Source organism: Procambarus clarkii, chromosome 89, assembly GCF_040958095.1.
Source record: "Procambarus clarkii isolate CNS0578487 chromosome 89, FALCON_Pclarkii_2.0, whole genome shotgun sequence".
In the NCBI taxonomy this organism is placed as follows: Eukaryota; Metazoa; Arthropoda; class Malacostraca; order Decapoda; family Cambaridae; genus Procambarus; species Procambarus clarkii.
The window spans coordinates 8,503,743-8,525,781 of NC_091238.1; the positions used below are offsets into that span (position 1 = coordinate 8,503,743).

The window sequence follows — 22,039 nt, forward strand, 5'->3', positions numbered from 1 at the left end:
TTCTCACCACTAGGCTGCATGGTACAATAAGTTCATGAAAGGTGTGGATAACTTCGATCAAATGGTATTTTGTCCCAAACGGGTTGCAGGTGGGTGACTTTAGCCGTTTATACTGGTAATGCTTCCCCCATATCATGTATTATATGCATATGTCTGTTTAGGGAATTTTATTCCGATCAATATACAACCAAAAATAACTGTGTGCATCAAGTATAAACTTGACAAACATAACAAAAGTACTGTAAAAACATTTCGTGTGTGTTTGACGCTCACTGATATGTTCCAGCGTTGTTTTATATTTGGCGCTATTCTAACTTACGCTTTGTTGATATTTTTTACCTATGGGCACATAGAACATTCTATTGCGAACACATTGACACAAAAATGAATGACGTACATAGAAAATTAATGTCATGAGAGTGAAATAAGTATAAACTTTCAAAGCGCCGTGCGTCGTCCCGTCACCGATACCGGGTAACAATTTCACCAGTTCCCACACTCTTGCGGGCGGGCCGCAATCATTATTCTACGCTTATATTCATATCACCGTGTTGGGAATTTCATTGCGAGTCCATTGATACCAAAATTAACGCTGTAGAACAAGTGTGGAGGTGATTACAATCCCAAGAGTAAAAACATTTTGTTGCTGATGGGCGCTCACGGCGAGTCATCTTCGTAGTTATTTATTTGGTACTGGTATCCCTATACGTTTCGTGACTTTTTTTACTGATGTTCTTCTAGAAAATTTTATTGCGAACACGTTGGTACCAAAATGAAATACGTAGTATGAGAACTAAGGTCAGAAGAGTAAAAAGAGTATACACATTTTTGTTTTTACGCTTAAGCGATAAAAACGCAGCGCGCACATTCGGTTGGCTGAGTGACCTTTGCGGAGAGCGCGAAAGTGTTAATGTGGTTTTCAGGTGACAGTTTTCTATCTAGAACCACTCCTAGATTCCTTTCTTTGTCAGAATTCTTTAAAGATTTCTCACATAATTTATAGGTTGTGTGGGGTGTATGTTATGTACGTGTTGGACGGTCCTGTCATTTGTGCAAGTGGTGTCTCAATGTGATAAAGAGAATTGGAGCATATATCTATCTAGTATATCTAATGATTAGTTGCTAAGTATTCTTGCGGTTCAATAACAAGTACTGTACAAAGAGATTAAAATTTAGAAGATAAAAATTATGATGTGAAATAAAATTACTGTAAATATTGAATAAAAATTAGATTAGATCAATGTACTAGTATTTCAGTTCATCTCTGAAAGCACTTTACAGTACTGCTAATCCAGTTATGGGATTTTGTAGCACTGTAGTTTTATGAATAAAGATTCTGTATACTCTTGGTAATCCTAGTTCTTTGGCACCCACCCCTATTTGAGTTAGTGCCTTTTGAGTTGGGCTAACTCAAAGGTCCCACTAACTTTTCACCGGGAAAGACCAAAAATGAATAAACTCAAATTTATTAGAGTTTATTAATTTTTGGTTGGGTTGACTGTTTTTTGGACCTAAGAAAAAGGCTTTTGACAGTCCCACACAGAAGGTTGCTTTGGAAACTGGAACATGTTGGACAGGTGACAGGGAGACCGCTGACACGGATGAAACATTTTCAGAAAGATAAAGAGCAGTAATCAGAGACAATGTATCTAGTTGGAGGAGTGTTACTAATGGAGTACCACAGGGTTCAGTCTTTGCACCAGTGATGTTCATCATCTACATAAATGATCTACCAGAAGGAATACAGAAATACATCATCATGTTTGCTGATAATGCTAAGCTACTAAGAAAGATAAGAGACAGACAATTGTCATGCCCTGCAAATTGATGTAGATGAACTAAGTGCTTGGAGCACCATGTGGCAAATGGAATTCAATGTAAATAAATGCCATGTTATGGAATGTTAAATAGGAGAAAGTACACCTCACACAACCTACAAATTATGTGGAAAGGAATTAAAGAACTATAACAAAGAAAGAGATCTAGGGGTGGTTATGGTTAGTAGAATGTCACCAGAGGAACACACAATGGACAGTGTGAGAGGAGCATATGATGCACTTTCCAACTTCAGACTTGCTTTCAATTACATGGATGGTGAAATATATACCTGTACTAAAAAACTGTTCATGACTTTTGTGAGACCAAAATTGGAATATACAGCAGTTGTATGGTGCCCAAATCTCAAGAAGCATATCAATAAACTGGAAAAAGTGCAAAGGCATGCTACAAAATGGCTTCCAGAACTGAAAAGCAAGAGTTATGAAGTAAGGCTAGAGGCATTAAATATGCCAAAGGTTGGAAGACAGAAGAAAAAGAGGTGATATGATCACCACTTACAAAATAATAACAGGAATCAACCAAATTAACAAAGAAGAATTCCTGAAACCGACAACCTCAAGAACAAGAGATCATAGACTCAATCTAAAGAAACAAAGGTGCTGAAAAAATATTTGAATATTTTCTTTTGCAAACAGAGTGGTAGGCAATTGGAACAAGTCAAGTGAGGTGGTGGGAGAGGCTAAAACCGTCAGTAGTATCAATACGTTATATGACAGTGTGCTGGGAAGATGGAACACCACGAGTGTAGCTCTCATCCTGTAACTACATTTTTTTACACGGGTAATTACGTGGGGGAAACATACACACGCACACATACAATAAAAAATTTGAAGTACACTGTACCTGTAATTGTTTTTCTTGTATTTTATTACACAAATTTCTTTACGAATTAGTTTTAATCATATTGACTCTGAAATGCCATAGTAACTATTTATTCATTTTATAGTCAGGTGAACGAGCAGAAATATGTCAGTGGACGGAAGGAAGTCTGAATGGGACTACTTCTCTCCGAGCTCACACACGGACCATCACAGATCTAAATTGGCACCGATTTGACCCCCATATTTTAGCAACTTGTTCCATCGACACTTTTGTTCACATATGGGACACCAGAGAAACTCGCAAGCCAGTTGCTTCGCTTTCAGCTATTGGTAAATATTTAACTAGTTGTATTTTGTATCATTATATTAATTAAGAGTGACCACAATTCCCCAATACACCAGAGTGCTTGGGAGTTATACATAAAACTTGGACTGGCTTCAGTTGAGGACTCCAGACTTCAAGATTTCTACTGAAATCACAGGTTGTATGACTTTTTCCAAGTCAAGGTGGTGCAGTTGTTAGCGTCAGTGGCTGGGATTCTCTCGGTTGCAGTCACCCCAGAGCTCCAGGTGATTTTCTCAGTGACCACAATATTATTTATGATATTCAGTAGGCTGAGCTGACACACTTGGTTTTTATAAACAGACTTTGTGTATATCATATCTTAGCAAAGGCTCCTCCTTAATTGCTTACTTGAGACAGTGTTCTAAGTCCACTGAGACATATTTCACTTGCCAGGCTCCAGTGACATGTTCATCCACCATGACCAGTAACCAAATACTGTAGTTGGGTCATGTAGTTGTGGAAGGGAGACATTAACAAATCTAACTTGAGCATCCAACTTTTTCTGTCATAAAAAAGAACAGACATTAAATCCACTTCCAAATGAAAAGTGAAATCAAATAACATCAATCAGTGCTCTGCTAACTACCAGCTGAGCAATCAGCCACAGGCTAATAACCATTCTATTTTAATTTGATGAATTGCTGTATACTTAATATTTTTATAGGTTATAATTTATGCTGCACTGTTTTATGATTATTTCATAGTATTGTTTGTACCATGAAATATGCTGCCATAAAAAACCAAGGATATCTTTTTTTGTATCATTTTTATGCAATCAAAACATGTATAGTTAATTCTTACCTTGTCTCCTTCCAGCTGGGGCATCTCAAGTAAAATGGAACAAGCTCAACCGTAACTTCTTAGCATCTGGCCACGACTGCAATATCAGAGTGTGGGATAACCGCAAAACTAGCCAACCAGCTCAATACATTGCTGCTCACTTGTCAAAAATTCAAGGCCTAGACTGGTCACCAAATCATGAAAATCACTTGGTTACTTCCTCTAATGTAAGTATAGTAAATATGAGACATTATTGATACACATTTATCCCTCTATAAAGAATGAGAAACATGTCAAGTGAGGTACCTGATATTATCTTCCTAGGTGACTTCAACCTGCCTAGTCTAACATGGAGAATAGCAAACAATAATATTATACAAGAAATCTATCAGGACACAACCAACCACAGATTAGAGAAGTACTTTGATTCTGTGTCAAATTTTCACTCATCCAGCAGATATCAAAGCCAACTAGGAATGAAATTATTCTAGATCTGGTCTTCACAAACAATGAAGACATAATCAGGGACATTATAATCTCAGGTCACAGGCTCATTGAAGTGCAAACTACCATCAATACTTGGAATAGACCTAAAACAATGATCAAGTGAGAGGAGTATTCAGTAAACTCAATTTTAATAATAAAATGTTTGGCAGGGAAGAGAAGGGAAAGGAATTGTCGGGAAAGTGCTAAGCCATGACGACTATATAGCACTGGGAAGGGATCAGGATAAGGATTTGGGATGGGACGGGGAGGGAAGGAATGGTGCCCAACCACTTGGACGGTCAGGGATTGAACGCCGACCTGCATGAAGCGAGACCGTCATTCTATCGTCCAGCCCAAGTGGTTGAACTGATAGGCAGGGAGAAAATAGACAGGGAACTTACTTACATTCAATGGGAAACTGTTCTGAGTAATAAATATCCTACACAGGGAATAGAAAACTGACATCTGAAGCATATTAAGTCTGCCTGAAACCTGTTCCTTTGAGGAAAGCCAGAAAGAGGTCCGACGTGGAAAGAGAACGCAGACAACACTACGAAGGAAAGAAAAAATAATGGAAATGCTTAAGCAGACACGACTTTCTCTACAAAGAAGGAATAATTTAAACAAGGAGATTGAAGAAAATGAGCAGAGACTAAAGCATTCATATCAGATTGAAGAAAGGCAACTAGAACAGAAAGAAATTAAAAAAAAATAAAGAAAAAAACCACTATATTTCTTCACATATGTGAAAATAAAAGCAAAAACCACTGCCAGTATTGGACCTATTCGTACGAGTGAAGGTTCATACACTGAGGATAACAAAGAAATTAGTGAAATCCTAAAAAAAGCAGTATGAGGACATGTTTAGCACCTCAATAAACTGCATGAAAGTGGAAGATCGGGATAACGTCTTTATGCGTGATATCCAAACCCCTGTAAATATAACTGATATCAACACGAGCGTGGCAGATTTTGAAATAGAAATTGGCAATATGCCCATGCACTCAGCCCAGGGTGAAATTTAATATTTATGAAAAAATGCAAAGTGCCAGTAGCACAGACACTCTGTATAGCATGGAGGAAAAGCTTGGACATGAGTTAGATACTAAATGCCCTTACTCTGTATAGCATGGAGGAAAAGCTTGGACATGAGTTAGATACTAAATGCCCTTAAATCAGCAGACATAGCCCCTCTACACAAGGGAGGAAGCAAATCATTGGCAAAGAATTATAGACTACTTGCACTAACGTCCCACATAATAAAAGTATTTGAGAGAGTGATCATGAGTCAGGTCACCAGTTTCATGGAGACCAATGACCTCCACAACCCAGGCCAATGAAGATTTAGACTGGGAAGATCATGCCTCTCACAGCTACTTCACCACTACAACAAAATCACTGAGGCATTGGAGGAAAAACAGTATGCAGATGTGGTATTCATGGACTTCGGAAAGGCATTCAATAAATGTGACCATGGAGTGATAGCACAGAAAATGAGGTCAAGGGAATAACTGGTAAAGTAGGACATTGGATACTAAATTTTCTGTTGAACATAACACAAAGAGTAACAGTCAACCAAATAAAATAGAGTCCAAGCGCAGTTAAAAGCTCTATACCCCAGGGTACAGTCTTGCACCATTACTTTTCCTTACTCTCATATCAAATATAGACAAAATGTCACAGCTTTGTATCATCCTTTGCAGATGACAAAAAAATCAGCATGAAAATTACATCTGCTGAAGACATTGAAAAACTCCAATCAGATATTAATAAAGTTTTTGACTAAGGAACTGAAAATAGCATGATGTTTAACACTTTGGCGTACCCCACGCGCCACCCCTCAACTGTGCGATTTGGGTCCCAGGGTTTCATGGGAGCGCGCGTAAATTCTGAAAAGTGTATACTCTCTCCAACTTTTGTCACCTTAATTCTCGTCCTACGAGATTAAATTTGGTATCATTGGGTTCGCAATAGAATTCTCTACAGCACTAAATGCATATAAACTCCAAAAGCACGGCTAATTACCCGCAGCAAACAGAGAAAGTGCGAACGAGTTACCCAGGAGCGCGCAAACGCGATAAAATGTTTTCACTATTTTCACTCTAGTCACCTCAATTTTCGTCCTAGGTCTTTTATTTTGGTCTCAATGGGTTCGCAATAGAATTCTCTAGAGGAACATTAGCATATAAAATAAAAAACCTGGTCACGCTCCAACCGCCGACGAATTGAAGACGGGCCACGCGTTAGCCGCGAGTAAGCGCTCAGACGCCTTCCAGCTACACTCCCAATTCCCGCCCTTTTCAAGCCTTTCTTTCGCAATTTTCTTCCTGGAAGGGCCTTGTTCATGATCACTATCCATCGTGGAGTAAGCGTAGATAGTTTCTAAAGCCGCAGTAAGAAATATAGCCACGGAAAATAGCCGAAATGTTCACACGTTTGAGATGCAAGGGGAGGCGACACCGGTCACAACAGTGGAGCGAAAACAATGGGCCGACGGCGTGTGCCGAGCCACCTGTGGGCCACGAGGCGCAACAAAGAAAATGGGAAAACATCGGCGCGCATTTTAAAACCAGCCCAAAAAAATCTGATAAAAACCTGATTTTTGGTGATTATTTAAAGTGGATGACGAAATGCTGCGTCATCCGGGCGAAAGTGTTAACAGTGATAAATTCCAGGTACTTAGGTACGGTAAAAATGAGGACCTGAAACATAATTACATAATTAACACTATCGCTCGCTTTTGACACCAATCACATCCACTTTTTTCTCTTGATTCCTAGCCTGTGGACAGGACTCGCGTCCACTCCAAAAATATATGTATAAAATAAATTTTTTATCAGATCGACCTCAGGATAGTTTCAAAATAAGCGCCTTTAGAATGCGCACAATTTGATACCAAAATGAAAGATGTAACACGAAACTTGATGTCAGAACACTTGAAAGATTATAAATACGTTTTTGGGTCTAAATTTTAAAATATTTGTTAAAATTCTATTCATTGTGCTATTATTATGGGACTAGATTTAAAATGCGTGCCTTTATATTACAAACAATTTGATACCAAAACGAGCGACGTAACACAAAAATTGATGTCAGAACACTGGAAAGATATAAATAATTGTGATGATGAGCGTCCAAAATTAAAATATTTGTTAAAATTCCAGTTATTGTGCTATTATTATGAGACTAGTTTTAAAATGCGCACCTTTATATTGCGAACAATTTGATACCAAAACGAGCGATGTAACACGAAAATTGATGTTATCAAACTGAACGAGTATACTGTACACATTAGATTGTAGTGTGCAAATTGGTGCTCCCTCACGGGTAACTTTAGGCTTTGCTGCGGGAAGTCTCGCCAGGCTTTTGGACATTATATGCATATACACCTGCAGGGAACTTAATTGTGAACACAATGATACCAAAACGAACGACGTAACGAGAATTAAGGTGAGAAAACTGAAACGAGTACAGTATACACATTTTACTGATTTTGTGTGCTCACTGGTAACTTTTCCGACTTTAGGCTTTGCTGTGGGCAGTCTCTCCAGGCTTTTGGACATTATATGCATATACACCTGCAAGGAATTTAATTGCAAACACAATGATACCAAACGAACAACGTAGCACGAGAATTAAGGTGTGAAAACTGAAACGAGTATACACATTTAAGCGTCGCCGCACGCTCGCTTGCACCATCCGCCCCACGACGTCAAAGTCTGCGGCGCTCACGCGCCACGCATGAAAATGTTAATGAGAATGATGTAACGGTGGAAGGGAGGGAGGGAGGGTGCGTTGGGTTGCATAGCTCCATTGGTATGAGTCCGTTTTCTTGGGTGATAAGAGCATGATATTGGTGCTAAGTGGCAGACAAACGTATAAAGTAGTCAAGCTGCGATAGAGCATCTAATCAGGCTACAAGCAACATCATCATCTCTAGTATTGGCAGCTAGGTGAATTAGTGTGCAGTTCTATTCATTTAAAAGTGGATTTTATATGGCAATATACATGCTATAAATACAACAACTATCATAGAAAATAAAATATGTATTATATATATACAGGGGTATCTCGGTTTAAGAATTTAATCTGTTCCTGGAGACGGTTTGTAACCCGCAAATTCGTAAACTGAAGCGAATTTCCCCATAAGAAATAATGGGAAATCAATTAATTCGTTCCTGACTCGCCAAAAACTTCACTTCAAACTAAATTTTATACCTAATTCATCCAAATCTTAACTACAAAAGTATGTTTAAGTTATTACTTACCTTTGCTAATGACCCCTGTTGGCGTATGGAAGATGGTGAGGGGAGGAGGAGAGGTGTTACTGTTTGGAAGGGAAGTCCCCTTCCATTATAACATCAGGCAGTGAGGACTTCTCTGGTGTGCACTCTCTGGCACGTTTTGCCTGCATACCACTACGACCTGCTTATGGCTCACTGCTTGCTTGTCTTACTAAGAAACTGTCTAAAGACACTGGTTTTTCCCTACATTTTAACACTTGTCTGTAGTAAGACATCACATTGTCATTTAAAAGGTCAATGCAACGGCCTGCTACAGCTTTATCTGGGTGATTTTTTCAACAAAACTTTGCAGTTCTTCCCATACTTCACACATTTTCTTAATGAGGAAGGGACGTCCTCCACTGCCTCTACTCACAACTATTTTCTTAGGTTGAACCTTACCACTGCCTTTCTTGGGACCCTATGGCGAGATATACTGTATAATAACAACTTTTATGCTCAAATGGCCAAAAATCCGACAAAAAAACTGTAAATTCTTGTGAAGAATTTAGGCGGGATAGTCACTGGGTGCGAGGCACTGGTAAACTGAGGCGTGATCGCCGTGCCACCACACTCAAGGTCAGCCGTACGCGTATCAACAAACTTGTATCCCGATGCAAAGTTCATATCCCGATTCAAATTTTTTTAACAAATCGGGCTCGTAACCCGAAAAGTTCGTAAACAGGGACGTTCGTAACCCGAGGTACCACTGTATATACTTGTACAGTGGAACCTCGGTTTTCGTATGCCTCCGTTTCATATTTTTCGGTACTCGTACTCTATTTCTTCAAAAAATTCTATTCAGTACTCGTTGTTTGCCTCAGTGTTCAGAGTTTGTTTATACACGTACGTGTTCACCGAGCATGTGGCGCTTCAGTTTACCAGTGTCTCCCACCTAGTGATAATTGCACTTGAATTCTTTGTGAAGAATTTTATTGTTTTTGTGCCTTCTGGGGGTAGCCCCTATGGCTCCCTGGAGCTATCCAGGCTGATATATTTACAGGGGTACCTCGGTTTAAGAGTTTTATCCGTTCCTGGAGGCGGCTCGTAACCCGAAAACTCGTAAACCAAAGCTAATTTTCCCATAAGAAATAATGGGAAATGAATTAATCCGTTCCTGACTACCCAAAAACCTTACTTCAAACTAAATTTTATACCTAATTCATCGAAATCTACGCTACAAAAGTATGTTCAAGTTATTACTTACCCTTGCTGTTGGCATATAGAAAATGGTGAAAAGGAGGGAGGAGGAGAGGTGTTACTGTTTGGAAGGGGAGTCACCTTCCATTATAACATCAGGTAGTGAGGCTCATTAGAAACAGAGCAATCCAAAAGATGTACAGTGACCACAACACAGCAGTTGCAACATCAGGATCTGCGGGTTGGTACAAGAATTCAACCAACTACGAACCACTTAGTTTGATGAAAGGGAGCAGTAGAGCAACAGAAGTACACTTACATCGCATCAGGCTTGGATACCCATGTGCATGGGAAATAGGCACATCGCATCAGGCTTGGATACCCATGTGCATGGGAAATAGGCTTACAGGTTCCGGAAGATGAGAGAAAATGTCAGCACTGTGGAGAAATGTCCGACAGACCACTGGAACATTATCTAACACAGTGCACAGTTACAAACCCATTAAGATTTCAACTTAGATTTAACAGAGCAGAAGTTGTTAAACACACATGGCAAAATCTTACTGAAGCGACTATACAGTGGTATCTCGGAATACGAGTGTCCCTGAATACAAGTTTTTCGGAATACGAGCAGTATTTGCTCTGAAAATGTGCCTCAGAAGGTGAGTTTGTTGATACACATACAGGCCGACTTAGTGCGTGGTGGTACGGCGATCGTCGCCCCTCACCCCTCAGTGTACCAGTGCCTTGCTCCCAGTGACTATCCCACGTCAATTCTTCACCCGGATTTTCAGTGTTTTGTTGGATTTTTGGTCATTTGACCATAAAAGTTATATATCTCGCCATGGGTCCCAAGAAAGCCAGTGGTAAGGTTTAACCTAAGAAAATAGTGTGGCGTTTCGGGCGATCGAGTGGCAACACTGAAAAGTGTATACACTTTTCACTGTCCTGACATTAATTTTCGATGTACGTATTTCAATTTTGTACCAATGTGTTTGCAATAGAATGTTCTAGAAAAACATAAATATAAAATGTCACACAAGGATGCGTTAGACCGGCACCAAATAAAAAACTACGTCGATTACACTTGTCGTGTTAACAATACAATGGTCTTACCTCGATGGTGCAATGCTATGCCGTTCTCCCAAATAGACTGCGGCTATTAGAGAAAACGGAAATTTCATGGTGGACGTTTTCAAACTATCCCAAAGTCGTTTGCATAACAGAGAGTTTATAGAAATATTTTTTCTCGTGACTCGTGAGTGAGTTCGCTGTGCGACCTCAACACAAAAAGTGGTAACACTCTCGAGCGCCGTGACAACGCTAAAGTGTTAAGAAAATGTGTGAAGTATGGGAAGAATTGCAAAGTTTTGTTGAAAAAAACTTGCCCAGATAAAGCTGTAGCAGGCTGTTGCATTGACCTTTTAAATGACAATGTGTTGTCTTACTACAGACAAGTGTTAAAATGTAGGGAAAAACAAGTGTCTTTAGACAGATTCTTAGTAAGACAAGCAAGTCTTAGTGGTATGCAGGCAAAATGTGCCAGTGTGTGCACACCAGTGAAGTCCTCACTGCCTGATGTTATTATGGAAGGGGACTCCCCTTCCAAACAGTAACACCTATTCTCCTCCCTCCTCCTCACCATCTTCCATACGCCAACAGCAAGGTAAGTAATAACTTGAACATAGTTTTTTAGGTTTATTTAGATGAATTTGGTATAAAATTTAGTTTGAAGTGGGGTTTTTGGGGTAGTCAGGAACGGATTAATTCATTTCCCATTATTTCTTATGGGGAAATTAGCTTCGGAATACGAGCTGTCTCCAGGAACGGATTAAACTCTTAAACCGAGGTACCACTGTACGAGTCATAAATACTCATACTCTGCCCAAGTAAAACAGAAACAAGCAACACTTAGTGGGCCAGCCAGAGGCTTAGGGCCCGTGCAGGAATATCTCTGCCAAAAAAAAAAAAAAAAAAAAAAAAAGGTAGTGAGGACTTCACTGGTGTGCACTTTCTGGCATGTTTTACCTGCATACCATTAGGACTTGTTTGTCTTACTAAGAATCTGTCTAAAGACACTTGTTTTTCCCTACATTTTAACACTTGTCTGTAGTAAGACATCACATTCTCATTTAAAAGGTCAATGCAACGGCCTGCTACAGCTTTATCTGGGAGATTTTTTTTCAACAAAACTTTGCAGTTCTTTCCATACTTCACACATTTTCTTAATGAAGAAGGGACATCCTCTACTGCCTCTACTCACAGCTATTTTCTTAGGTTGAACCTTACCAATGGCTTTCTTGAGACCGATGATGAGATATATAATAACAAATTTTATGCTCAAATAGCAAAAAATCTGAAAAGAAACAGTAAATCCTTGTGAAGAATTCAGGCAGGATAGTCACTGGGTGCGAGGCACTGGTAAACTGAGCGACGATCGCCGTGCCACCACGTGCTTGGTCGGCCCGTACGCGTATCACCACCCTCTTATCCTGAAGCAACGCTCGTATCCCGATGCAAATTTTCCAAGCGAATCCTGCTCGTAACCCGAAAAACTCGTAAGCAGGGGCGCTCGTAAGCCGAGGTACCACTGTATCCTTAAACTTTGGCATTAGTGTGTAGTGGAGTTCTAGGCCTACCGGGGACCATGAGCCAGACCCTAGCCCCCTCAGAGAGGCATGAAGAGCAATGGCATATAGAAATGCACATGGGATTTGGAGCATTCTATATCTGCCACCGACCGGGACAGGTACCCAGAAAGGTAAGCGTCCCAAATCAAACCCCTATTCTGGTTAAAACAACGAAAATAGACAAACGAGTGGACAGAACTCCCCAAATGAAAACGAGCAATCAAGCATGACGTCACACGAGCCTCGTCGCATGTCTGCACAGCTCCTCCCCGGGTGGAGGAAGGGGAGCCCCAGACCCCCGCACCGGCAGTCCACCCCCTGCAGTTCTGAGACGATGTCAAAAACACACGAAAAAAATGCCGACTGGAGAGAGGGAGGGTTGCCAGGGAGCTTCCGGGACCTGGGACTCGAATAACATCAAATTATAAAATATAGCTTCAGTAGTGCAGCAGATTGTGTTTGTATGCTCTCCCAAGAGGTGTAAACCAAGTGAATGTTAGAGTTAATTATATTAAAATATTTCATATCTTTTTCTCATTGCCTATTAACCTTTCTGGGGGGAGCCCCGTCGGCTCCCCGGAGCTTTACCGGCTGATATGCTAATGTCAGACTTTGGCATCAGTCATGTGTATGGAGTTCTAGGGCCTACCGGGGACCACGAGCCAGAACCTGGCCCCCTCAGAGAGGCAAGGGGAGCAATGGCCTATAGAAACCCCCGTGTGGTTGGAAGCATTCTATGTCTGCCATCGACCGGGTCAAGCATCCAGAAAGGTAAGCATTCCAAAACAAACCCCTATTCTGGTGAAAATTGCTACCTAAGCCGAACTAGTGAATAGAACTCTTCAACAGAAAACACGGAAACTAGTATGACGTCATACGTCACCGCGCCGCTGTCTGCGCAGCTCCCCCCTCCCCGGGAGGGGGAAGGGGGAGCCCCAGACCTCCCACGCCGGCTATCCACCCATCAGTTCTTCGGCTGATGCTATAGGCAATGGTTATGTGCTCCGGCTCCAGTGGTTGTTTCAGCACTGTACCTAGAGTGTGGTGTCTGTTTTCTAGGTGGTGCGTGAGCCGGGTGTGATTCTTCAGTACTCGGGCTGCATGCGCCTAGGGTTCCCTTCCCTAGGTGCCCTGTAAGTACTGCCCTTGGGGCTTGGGGCCACCTTCCACAAGTTCCTTGGGTCCTGCCCCTGCTTGGCCGTTTACCGCTTGGTTTTCGGCCGCTCTTTGTGTGCTCGGGTGTTCTGTCTCCCTTGTTCGCCTTAGAGTAAGGGGCAGTGTTTGCACTGGTGGGGCGCGGGGTACTGTGCAGCTTGTCTTTACCAATCATAGCGGCCGGCTCTGTTCCGCTTGGGTACGCTGTCCTCTTGCGGGGTTTTCTTTTTCTTTTGTTTATATACCTGGTGGGGGGGTCTGCCTTCGTTCTTGCCCCTTGTGTCCCTTGTGTTCTGAGTATTTCTGGTGGTACCCCCTGCTAGGTCCCCGTGAGTGTACACGTCCCGGGGGTTCAGCTCTTAGAAAGTTGTTTGGTAGCTTGGGTGCCGGTTAGCAGTACCCTGCCTGGGATTACCTGAGCGCGAGTCCTCTTAAAGTAAACGCTCGGGACCCTGGGAAACCCCTGGGGGCGCGCGGGTCCGATGGATGTGACCCCAGAGCCCCCCCCCTCGCTTCCAGCGAGTTTGAGGGTTGCTCTCACCTTTTGTCTCTGGGTGACTCTCTGTTTTGCCTCCGTCTGCTGCCTGTGGGGTCGGTGACACCTTCGACCCGGTGTCCTGCGAGTTTGGTTGCTCGTTGTGGCTCGGTTACCCAGTTGTGCTAACAAAGCGGGTGCGGGCAGCAGGGGCGTTGCACTTGAGCCTTGGTGGTGGCAACGTTCTCGTGGTTTCCTCCCCGGGAGCCCCGGGGCTGCCCCGTTGTATTTCGTTTTGGGACTTGGGGGTGTTGGTTGCTTCGGTTCCATCCACGCCCCCTTGTCTTTCCCCTGGTTCACCCTTCCTGCCTGTATCCGGTTCCTTACCGTCTGTAGGTTCAGGGCGGGGTGTTTGGTGGTGTTGAGACTCGGGCAGTCTCGGGGAATTCCCCTTCCGGGGTAGTGACGGGGGCATTTGGGCCTGTTCCTCCAGCCGTGTTGTATGAGTCTGCCAGTGGGCTCCCTTCCTTAGTGTTTTCACGGCTGCCCCGGTTTTCTGGTACGGCCGGGGCTTTGGGGGAACGGCTCGGCCCCGGGGCCTGTCGTGTAGGTTCCCGGGGCTGGGGAGGGGCTGACTTGGGGGGGCCTTGGCCCCGTTAGACCCCGTGGGGGGTTTTATCCCCCTCTCGGCGGGGCTTGTGGTTACGCGGAGTGGGGTCTTTCCTCCCCACTCGCCGTACGTGCTGTTGGACGTCGGCCCCTCCCCGGGCTCGGTTCCTTGGCCTTTGAGTCGGTTGGTTCCGTCCTGTGGGTGGATGTTTCCTCCCCCGCTTTTTGGGACGGTGTTTTTGTCATGTTTCCCCGTTCGATGGGGTTCTGCGTGACTTTTGATCTCGGGTGCGCCTGCGCCTTCGTGTGCCTTCGGGACTAGTGTTGGCTTCTGTGTTCTCGAGGGTACGGGAAGGTTTTTCGCTACTTCCCGCATTATTGGAACGTCTGTCGGCTCCTAGTACTTGTCGCCCTGTTGGGCTACTTGTCGCCCTGTTGGGCTACTTGTCGCCCTGTTGGGCTACTTGTCGCCCTGTTGGGCTACTTGTCGCCCTGTTGGGCTACTTGTCGCCCGGTTGGGCTACTTGTCGCCCGGTTGGGCTACTTGTCGCCCGGTTGGGCTACTTGTCGCCCGTTTGGGCTACTTGTCGCCCGTTTGGGTTCCCTTTTTTTGGGCTCTTTGCTTCTTTGGCCGGTTTTATTGTTCCTGCTTCCTCTTTTGGCTCTTTTTCTCGTGCAATAGTCCTGGCTGGCGCCTTCCCGCAGGGAGGGTGTGCGGTTCGGCCAGCGTGTTATGCGCATGCGCCGTGGAGTTTGTTTTGGTCTGGGCGATGGTTCAGTGCTGGGGTTTTGCGCCCTTTTTTGCTACAGTGCTTCGCCTCTCGTTCTTCTCCCTGGCTGCGGTATGTGCCCTGCGCCAGGGGTGTCCTGGTTCCCAGTTGTGGGGAGGACACCGCGGTTTTCTGTGTCATGGGTGTGGACCGCCTCCTTCGCCTCTCCCTGTTCTCCTGCGGGTCCGGCTCTGGCGTCTTCACCTGGCGGTGCTCCCAAGTTCTTCTGGGCACGGTTGAGTCGTGTCAAGTTCGAGCCACCATTCGCCAGGTGAGTTTCTGCGGTCTGGCGTCTTTTGGCCGGGCGCTGGATGCGGCGGTGTTCATATACCTGTCTTTATTTAGGTATAATTTTGTACGACTGAGACCGTTCGCACACCAGTGACTGTCCCTTTATCACCCCTTCCTGTCCCCCTCATGTGCATGTCCAACCCATGCTGGAGTCGTTCAGGGGACCCTCCTTTTTTAATGTTGTGAGGTGTGGGGGTTGTAGGGTTGGTTCTGTACTCACCTGGTGAGGCTCCTGGCTGTGCTTGCAGGATTTGAGCTCTGGCTCTTGGGTCCCGCCTATCTGGTAGAACTTGCGGGATAGTACCAGTGGAGTGCAGTGGTGCTATTGGCACTTTTGGGGAACACTGTATTACCATCAGTGGTCTGTGCTTGTTACACGACCTACTTGCGAGCATAAGCCTTCTTGCTGGTTCGTCCGTGGACTTCCAGGGCGCACTGGCCTGTTTTCGTATGGCAGTTCCGGCCCGTCCTGGTTGTGGGGGTATGTGGGCCGGTGGACTGCTCCTAGCAGCTGCCTGGTTGGCCATCCTCTGGCCGGTCTGGCCTGACCTTGGGCCGGGCTTGAGGTGTAAAAGAGCTCCCAGTACCTCATCCAGCAGGTATCGAGCGGGGTTTCTCCGCCGTCGGTCGCCTGGTGCAGGTTTCTGGGCCTGCAGGGTTTTGTCGTGTCTCCGTTGGCCCTGTCTGGGGTCTGCCTGCTCCGTTCTCTGCCTTTGCAGAGGGGAGTTGCTATTTACATGTTGCATGTTGCAGTGGTGCCTGTTGCTGCTGCTGCTGCACGTGAGCATTGGTACCGTGTTTCACGGTGGCGTGTCCTTGTTCCTGTGTCCGGTTGTGGAGTGGCGCTTTGCTGCCGTTTTGTGCCTGGGGATTGCGTGGGGTTTTTGTCCCTGCCTGATTGTCCACCCCTGGTTGTTCTCCTGGTTTTTTTTTTGTGCTTCTGCTCTTTCTTCCTGCCTCTTCTGCAGCAGGAATGTTCTGCGTGTGTTCTTAGGCGTTGGTCAGCCTGTGTCCTGTGATGTGCTTCTTTGTCTCGGTCTGTTGCAGTTGTTCGTACCCCTTGGTTCGGGTCCTGTTCTGGCGGCGACCCTTCCGCCTTCTTTGGTTTTCCTAGCTTGCCCTGCCGGTTGTTGTTGTTTTATTTTTTTGGGGGGGTTCTTGCGATGTCTTGCGTCGGACCCGTCGTTTCTGAACTCCTGGCGGGCTTGCATGCTTCGGAGTTTTTCTGTTCGGCAGACGTTCCATCTCCTTGTGCCGCCTGGGTTTCGGTGGTCGCGCCCGAGATCTTCTCGCGGCTCCGCCTTTTTCCTGGGCTCGGGGGGGCCTTGTCGGGGCTGCTTATGTTCTGCCTCGTGGTCTCGCCTCCGGTTGGTGGTCGGGTGGCTTCGTGGTAGGTGTCCCACCTGCGTGCTTTCTTGGCGGCAGTATGGGGTATTTTGGCGGTCCTTCCTTTTCCTGTCCCTTCTTCGGTGGGTCCTTCTTGTTGGCTTGGTTTACTCTCGGCTTGGTTTTCTAGTGGGGGTTGGGGGCCGTCGTCTTGCCACATACTGTCGCCTCTTTTCGTGCGGCGCGGGCGGAGCCGCTTCAGCTTGCTTTCGGTCTTGGTGTTGCTTCTGCACCGTTAGTCAGCTGTCTTGTGCGTCATTTCACCTCCGGCCTGTTCGTGCGCCGCTTGCACCATCCTGGTCTCTGGTCAGCGTGCTCTGTCTTCTCCTCGGTTGGTAGTGCCCCTTCGGTTCCGGTGTGTTTTTCGTCGGCTCTTTCCTTTGGGCCTTTGCCTCTGGGGGTCGGTTCGCTGTGTTTTCTTGCTCCTTCGGTTTTAGCGTTTTGGTTGTTTGATGGCAGCAGTCTCCATCTTTTCTGGCGTGGGGTGGGGCTGCTGCATTCTGGAGGGGTCCAGGGTTTGTTGGTGCTTTGTTGGTCGGGCCGGGGGTGTGTCGTTTTTGTGTTCAGTGGCGGCCCTCTGCTGTTGTTTGCGTGCCACGGCGTTTGGGTCCGGAGCGCGTTTTGCGTTGATCCGGTTCTGTTCTTCCCGGTTCGCGGGTGATGGTGTCCCGGGTGGTCAGCCGTGTTCTTGCGGCTAAGCTGCCTGTGTTCTTCCCTCATGCCTGTGGCGTTCGTGGCTTCGCTGCTCTCGCTGCCGTCTGGGCGACGTGGCCTTGCAGTCTTTCGGGCATGGATTTTTGGTGTTCGTGCAGGGGCCTTGCTGCTCGTGGTTCTCGTGTTGTTCCCGGGATTTTCGGGGCTGTGGCGCCTTGGGTTGGCGTTTGCTGCCGGTTGTCTCGCCTCCTTGGGGGGTGCGTGGTGTCCGCCTCCCGGTTTTGTCCCTTTGACCTTCCTCTGTGGGTAGTTAGCTCCGGGGAGCCGACGGGGCTCCCCCCAGAAAACCAGCGTTGAATGTAATGAAACGCCATTTTCTGGGTGAGACCCGGAGGCTCCCCGGCAACCCTCCCTCCCTCCGGTCGGCGTTTTTCGCGTGTTTTGACATCCAGCCTCAGAACTGATGGGTGGATAGCCGGCGTGGGAGGTCTGGGGCTCCCCCTTCCCCCTCCCGGGGAGGGGGGAGCTGCGCAGACAGCGGCGCGGTGACGTATGACGTCATACTAGTTTCCGTGTTTTCTGTTGAAGAGTTCTATTCACTAGTTCGGCTTAGGTAGCAATTTTCACCAGAATAGGGGTTTGTTTTGGAATGCTTACCTTTCTGGATGCTTGACCCGGTCGATGGCAGACATAGAATGCTTCCAACCACACGGGGGTTTCTATAGGCCATTGCTCCCCTTGCCTCTCTGAGGGGGCCAGGTTCTGGCTCGTGGTCCCCGGTAGGCCCTAGAACTCCATACACATGACTGATGCCAAAGTCTGACATTAGCATATCAGCCGGTAAAGCTCCGGGGAGCCTCCGGGTCTCACCCAGAAAATGGCGTTTCATTACATTCAACGCTGGTTTTTTGTTGCATACTTATATTTGAAAGAGTATTTTTTTTATTTAGCTTGCCTTGAAGCTTAGAAATAAAATTTGAAATAGAATGTCATGTGTAATACAACTCCCTTTTCTGGGGTTGCCTCAGGAGATTCTTTAGTTTATTCTCTGGTCCTTACTGTGCGGGGCAATAACAATGCCACTTATCCATGGAGACTTGCCTCCTGCCATGGACAAGGGCCCATGCAAAATCGCCGTTGACCCTCTACATTCTATGAGGCCTATGAGACAAGTAGCATATAATGATCGATGATGAACCCATTACTAGGCAATTGCCTTAATTCAATGAAAAATGCCAAAACACCTGTAATTCCTCCAAGAAATGTTATGGTGAGGTACTGAACTACCAAAACAAATATCTGACAACTACTAAACAGCTTGTTGATCAACTGTAGAGAATTTTGGGAAGTCTTTTTATTCTCGCTGCATAGCCTAGGGCTGCCAGTTCACTGTCGGCCCAGCCAAGCACCCACCCATCACTCGCCAGCCGCTGGTGCATTGTTCTGACCCAGGAAAGACAGGGTGGGACTGGGGAGCTACTGAGGTAAGCCCAGAAAGTTTCATTTCATTACACTTGGTGCTTTATTTGTGGGCCTCACTTCAATAGCTTTCCTAGCTGCTTCACAGTAGAGCTTCAAATAGAAACTGCCTAAAGACAAAAGAAACAAGGATAATGAATACAAAAAGCATGATGAGACTTAATCATAACAGAAGATGATGGATATGCAGGACCTAGACAAATGGTGGCCGAGATAACCATTGTGACACCTGGCCCAGCTCTACTCTCTGGCACCTATGACTAACTAGAGCTGCAAGAAAGCAGCAGCAAGTACCCCAGATGACCACTAGAACCCTCTGGGACTTAAAATATGCCACTACAGTAACATGCCGCACAGCAGGAACACGTGGGGTAGGAAACAACCTGATAAATCTGGACTGTTACTTTTTGGACAAAGCAATGAAATGTAGGCTTCAGAACAAAGGAATCCCAAGGTTTTCTGCAAAGAAGCTTTAGCTGTCCAAAGAAAGTATCAAATTTCTGCCACCAGACAAATGGGAAGGTGAATTTAACTGCTAATGATGGAATGTTGACATCATCAGTGTGTAATTTCTCTGTACAGTATCTGAAGTTGGAGTGTATGGTGGATGAACTATGTTTACATATAATCTACATTATATGTTAAATGTTTTACATACATCATATGTAAAATTTGGACTGTTTCAGTAGAGGCTGCCAGACTTCCTGTGATTTAAGTAGAAATCGTGTTGTGTAAATATTTTATCAAGTCAGGGTGGTCCAGTGATTAGCGGCAGTGGCTGGGAGAGTCTTGGTCGCGGGTTCGAGTCGCCTCAGAGCTCCAGTTTATTTTCTCATTAATATATATCACACTAGAGTGATTTCTCTCTATATCATGCATTATCATGTCAACTCCTGGCTCCATGATTTGTGTACTGTATTTTTTTTGGTTGTTTCTTGAGTCCTTTTTTGGAGTTAGTCAGTCCCCTTTCCTCAAGGTTATGGTTGGGTTTCTTTTCTTCACCTCCATTGCACCCTTGTGGAGTGGGTGGCTTCAAGCATAACAGAGTCGTTCACATCTCTTCATTGGACGTGTTGTCTCTTAGTCCCAATATGGGATTTGGTAGATCTCTGCTTCATCCCCAATCTTCTGGAGTTGAAGGGGTTCATCCCCTGCCCCACTTGCTGTGTGACCACTCTAGCCCAGGCTCACCTCGTATTGGAGGTTGGGGCTTGGTTAGTTTCTCTGTTCCTCAAGGATGCTTATTGCACATCCACATACATCTAAGGTTCAGAGATTCGTCTCTGGGGGGGTTAGTGGTGTGGCCTAGCTCGACAACTGGCTGGTTGTCATTCAGTCAGTCGGCATTTTTGCTAGCCAAGGATTTCGCTCTTTCCCAGCTCGCTGGGTTTGGGTTACTGTTAACCTGGCGAAAATCCCAGTAAATTCCATCCTAATGTTGGATTTGGTTGGGAATCGTGTGGAACTCTGTCAGTGTCACTGTCTCTTCATCTGGTGTCTTTGTCCTGGCAGCATCGTCACTGCCTTCTGGTGTCGAGTCAGCCCTTGGTGACTTGGTGTTAGCTTGAGCAGTTGTGCAGGAAATTTACATGTGTGGTCTTCCTGCTGGGCAGGGCGTGACTTCGATGGTTTCTTGGATTCTACCCCCCTCTCACTGCTGGTGCAACTGTTGGGTTCGGGCTCCAGTTGTCCTTCATCAGCTGTTGATTTGCTGGCTTCCTCTTTGGAGATTCGGGGTTTGATGCCTTCCTCTCGTCACGCAAACTGTTTATGGATGAGTGGGCTCTAGGCTGGGGCATCATGATCAGTACTCACCAGGCCAGGCATGGTCATTGATTGGGTCCATTCTGTCAGGCACACAGTATGGTGCATGAATTTGCAACTGTGTGGCATGCCATGAGGAGGATTCGGATTCCTCTTGGTTCCATGGTTTGGCTTCAATCAACTGTTCTCTAGTGGTTCATTACTTGAACTGTAGGGGGGATCCCTTTGGTCCCTTGCACTTTGGAATTGGTTGATGTAGGTTGCACGTCTACAGGATTTTCAGGGCTAGGTTTCTCCATGCTGTTCAAGCAACTTGAACATATTGTTCTGTTCTCTTACAAATTGTTGCTTTTTACTCGTATGCACACTCAAGCTAAATATTGATGTAATTCAAAATTAAATTGGCTCACGAAAGTGATGTATTGTCCTGTTTTCAGTTTTGGGTCCTCTGGCTTGGGCTGTTAGGTTAGGAGAGGAAACTTTTAATTAATGGTTTTCATGATGTTTTGAAACCTTAGGAGAACTTCCTGCCCTCCTAACCTACCAGAGTACCCTTGACTTGCTGTTTTGGAAACAAAATTCCAAAATTTAATTGGGAAATAAATTTCCATTTTGAATTACGTCAATATTTGGCCGTAGTGCATACCGGCGAAAAGTGACGCAATATGTAAGAGGACAGGTTGGTTCATGTCCCGGAAGTGTCCAACATTCTTGCAAACAGTCTTTCACTTCTGTCCCATCTCCACCGAGCCATGCAGACTATTGATGCTGCTTCCTCTCGGTTGTCTTTTGCGAGACTTTCAGGCTTGGATCTCATTGCACTGGCTTGGAAATTGCTCTTTCCTTTCTACTTGGCTCTCTTTTCCTGATTGTGAGGCCTATGCAGTGGATGATTTTCAGCTGGGTTGGTCTTTGTGGGAGTTTCTTTATCTCTTTTCCTTGATCCTGCTGCTGTTCCAGGTTCTGGCCAGGTTGGAGTCCTGCCAGGGGATTGTGGTCCTTCTGGTTCCTTGATGGCTGACTCGGCCTTGGTTTCAGATGCTGCTGTATATGGCAAGCAGGTGGTGGAATTGACAGTGATAGACAAAACCGTTTGTCTTTCTAGTGTCAGTACATTATGTGGTTGCTTTG

At 45.4% G+C, this 22,039-nt stretch overlaps 1 protein-coding gene across 6 annotated transcripts in view; it reads left to right on the top strand.

The window, feature by feature from the left end:
- Positions 1-22,039, top strand: part of Wdr59 (WD repeat domain 59) — a 241,877-nt gene that overhangs the window by 20,584 nt on the left and 199,254 nt on the right. For all 6 annotated transcript variants that reach the window (XM_045767261.2, XM_045767260.2, XM_045767262.2 and 3 more), the window contains exons 4-5: positions 2,786-2,990; positions 3,823-4,013. In XM_045767261.2, coding sequence (XP_045623217.1) covers positions 2,786-2,990; positions 3,823-4,013 — 396 coding nt within the window. The remainder of the gene's footprint in view (positions 1-2,785; positions 2,991-3,822; positions 4,014-22,039) is intronic.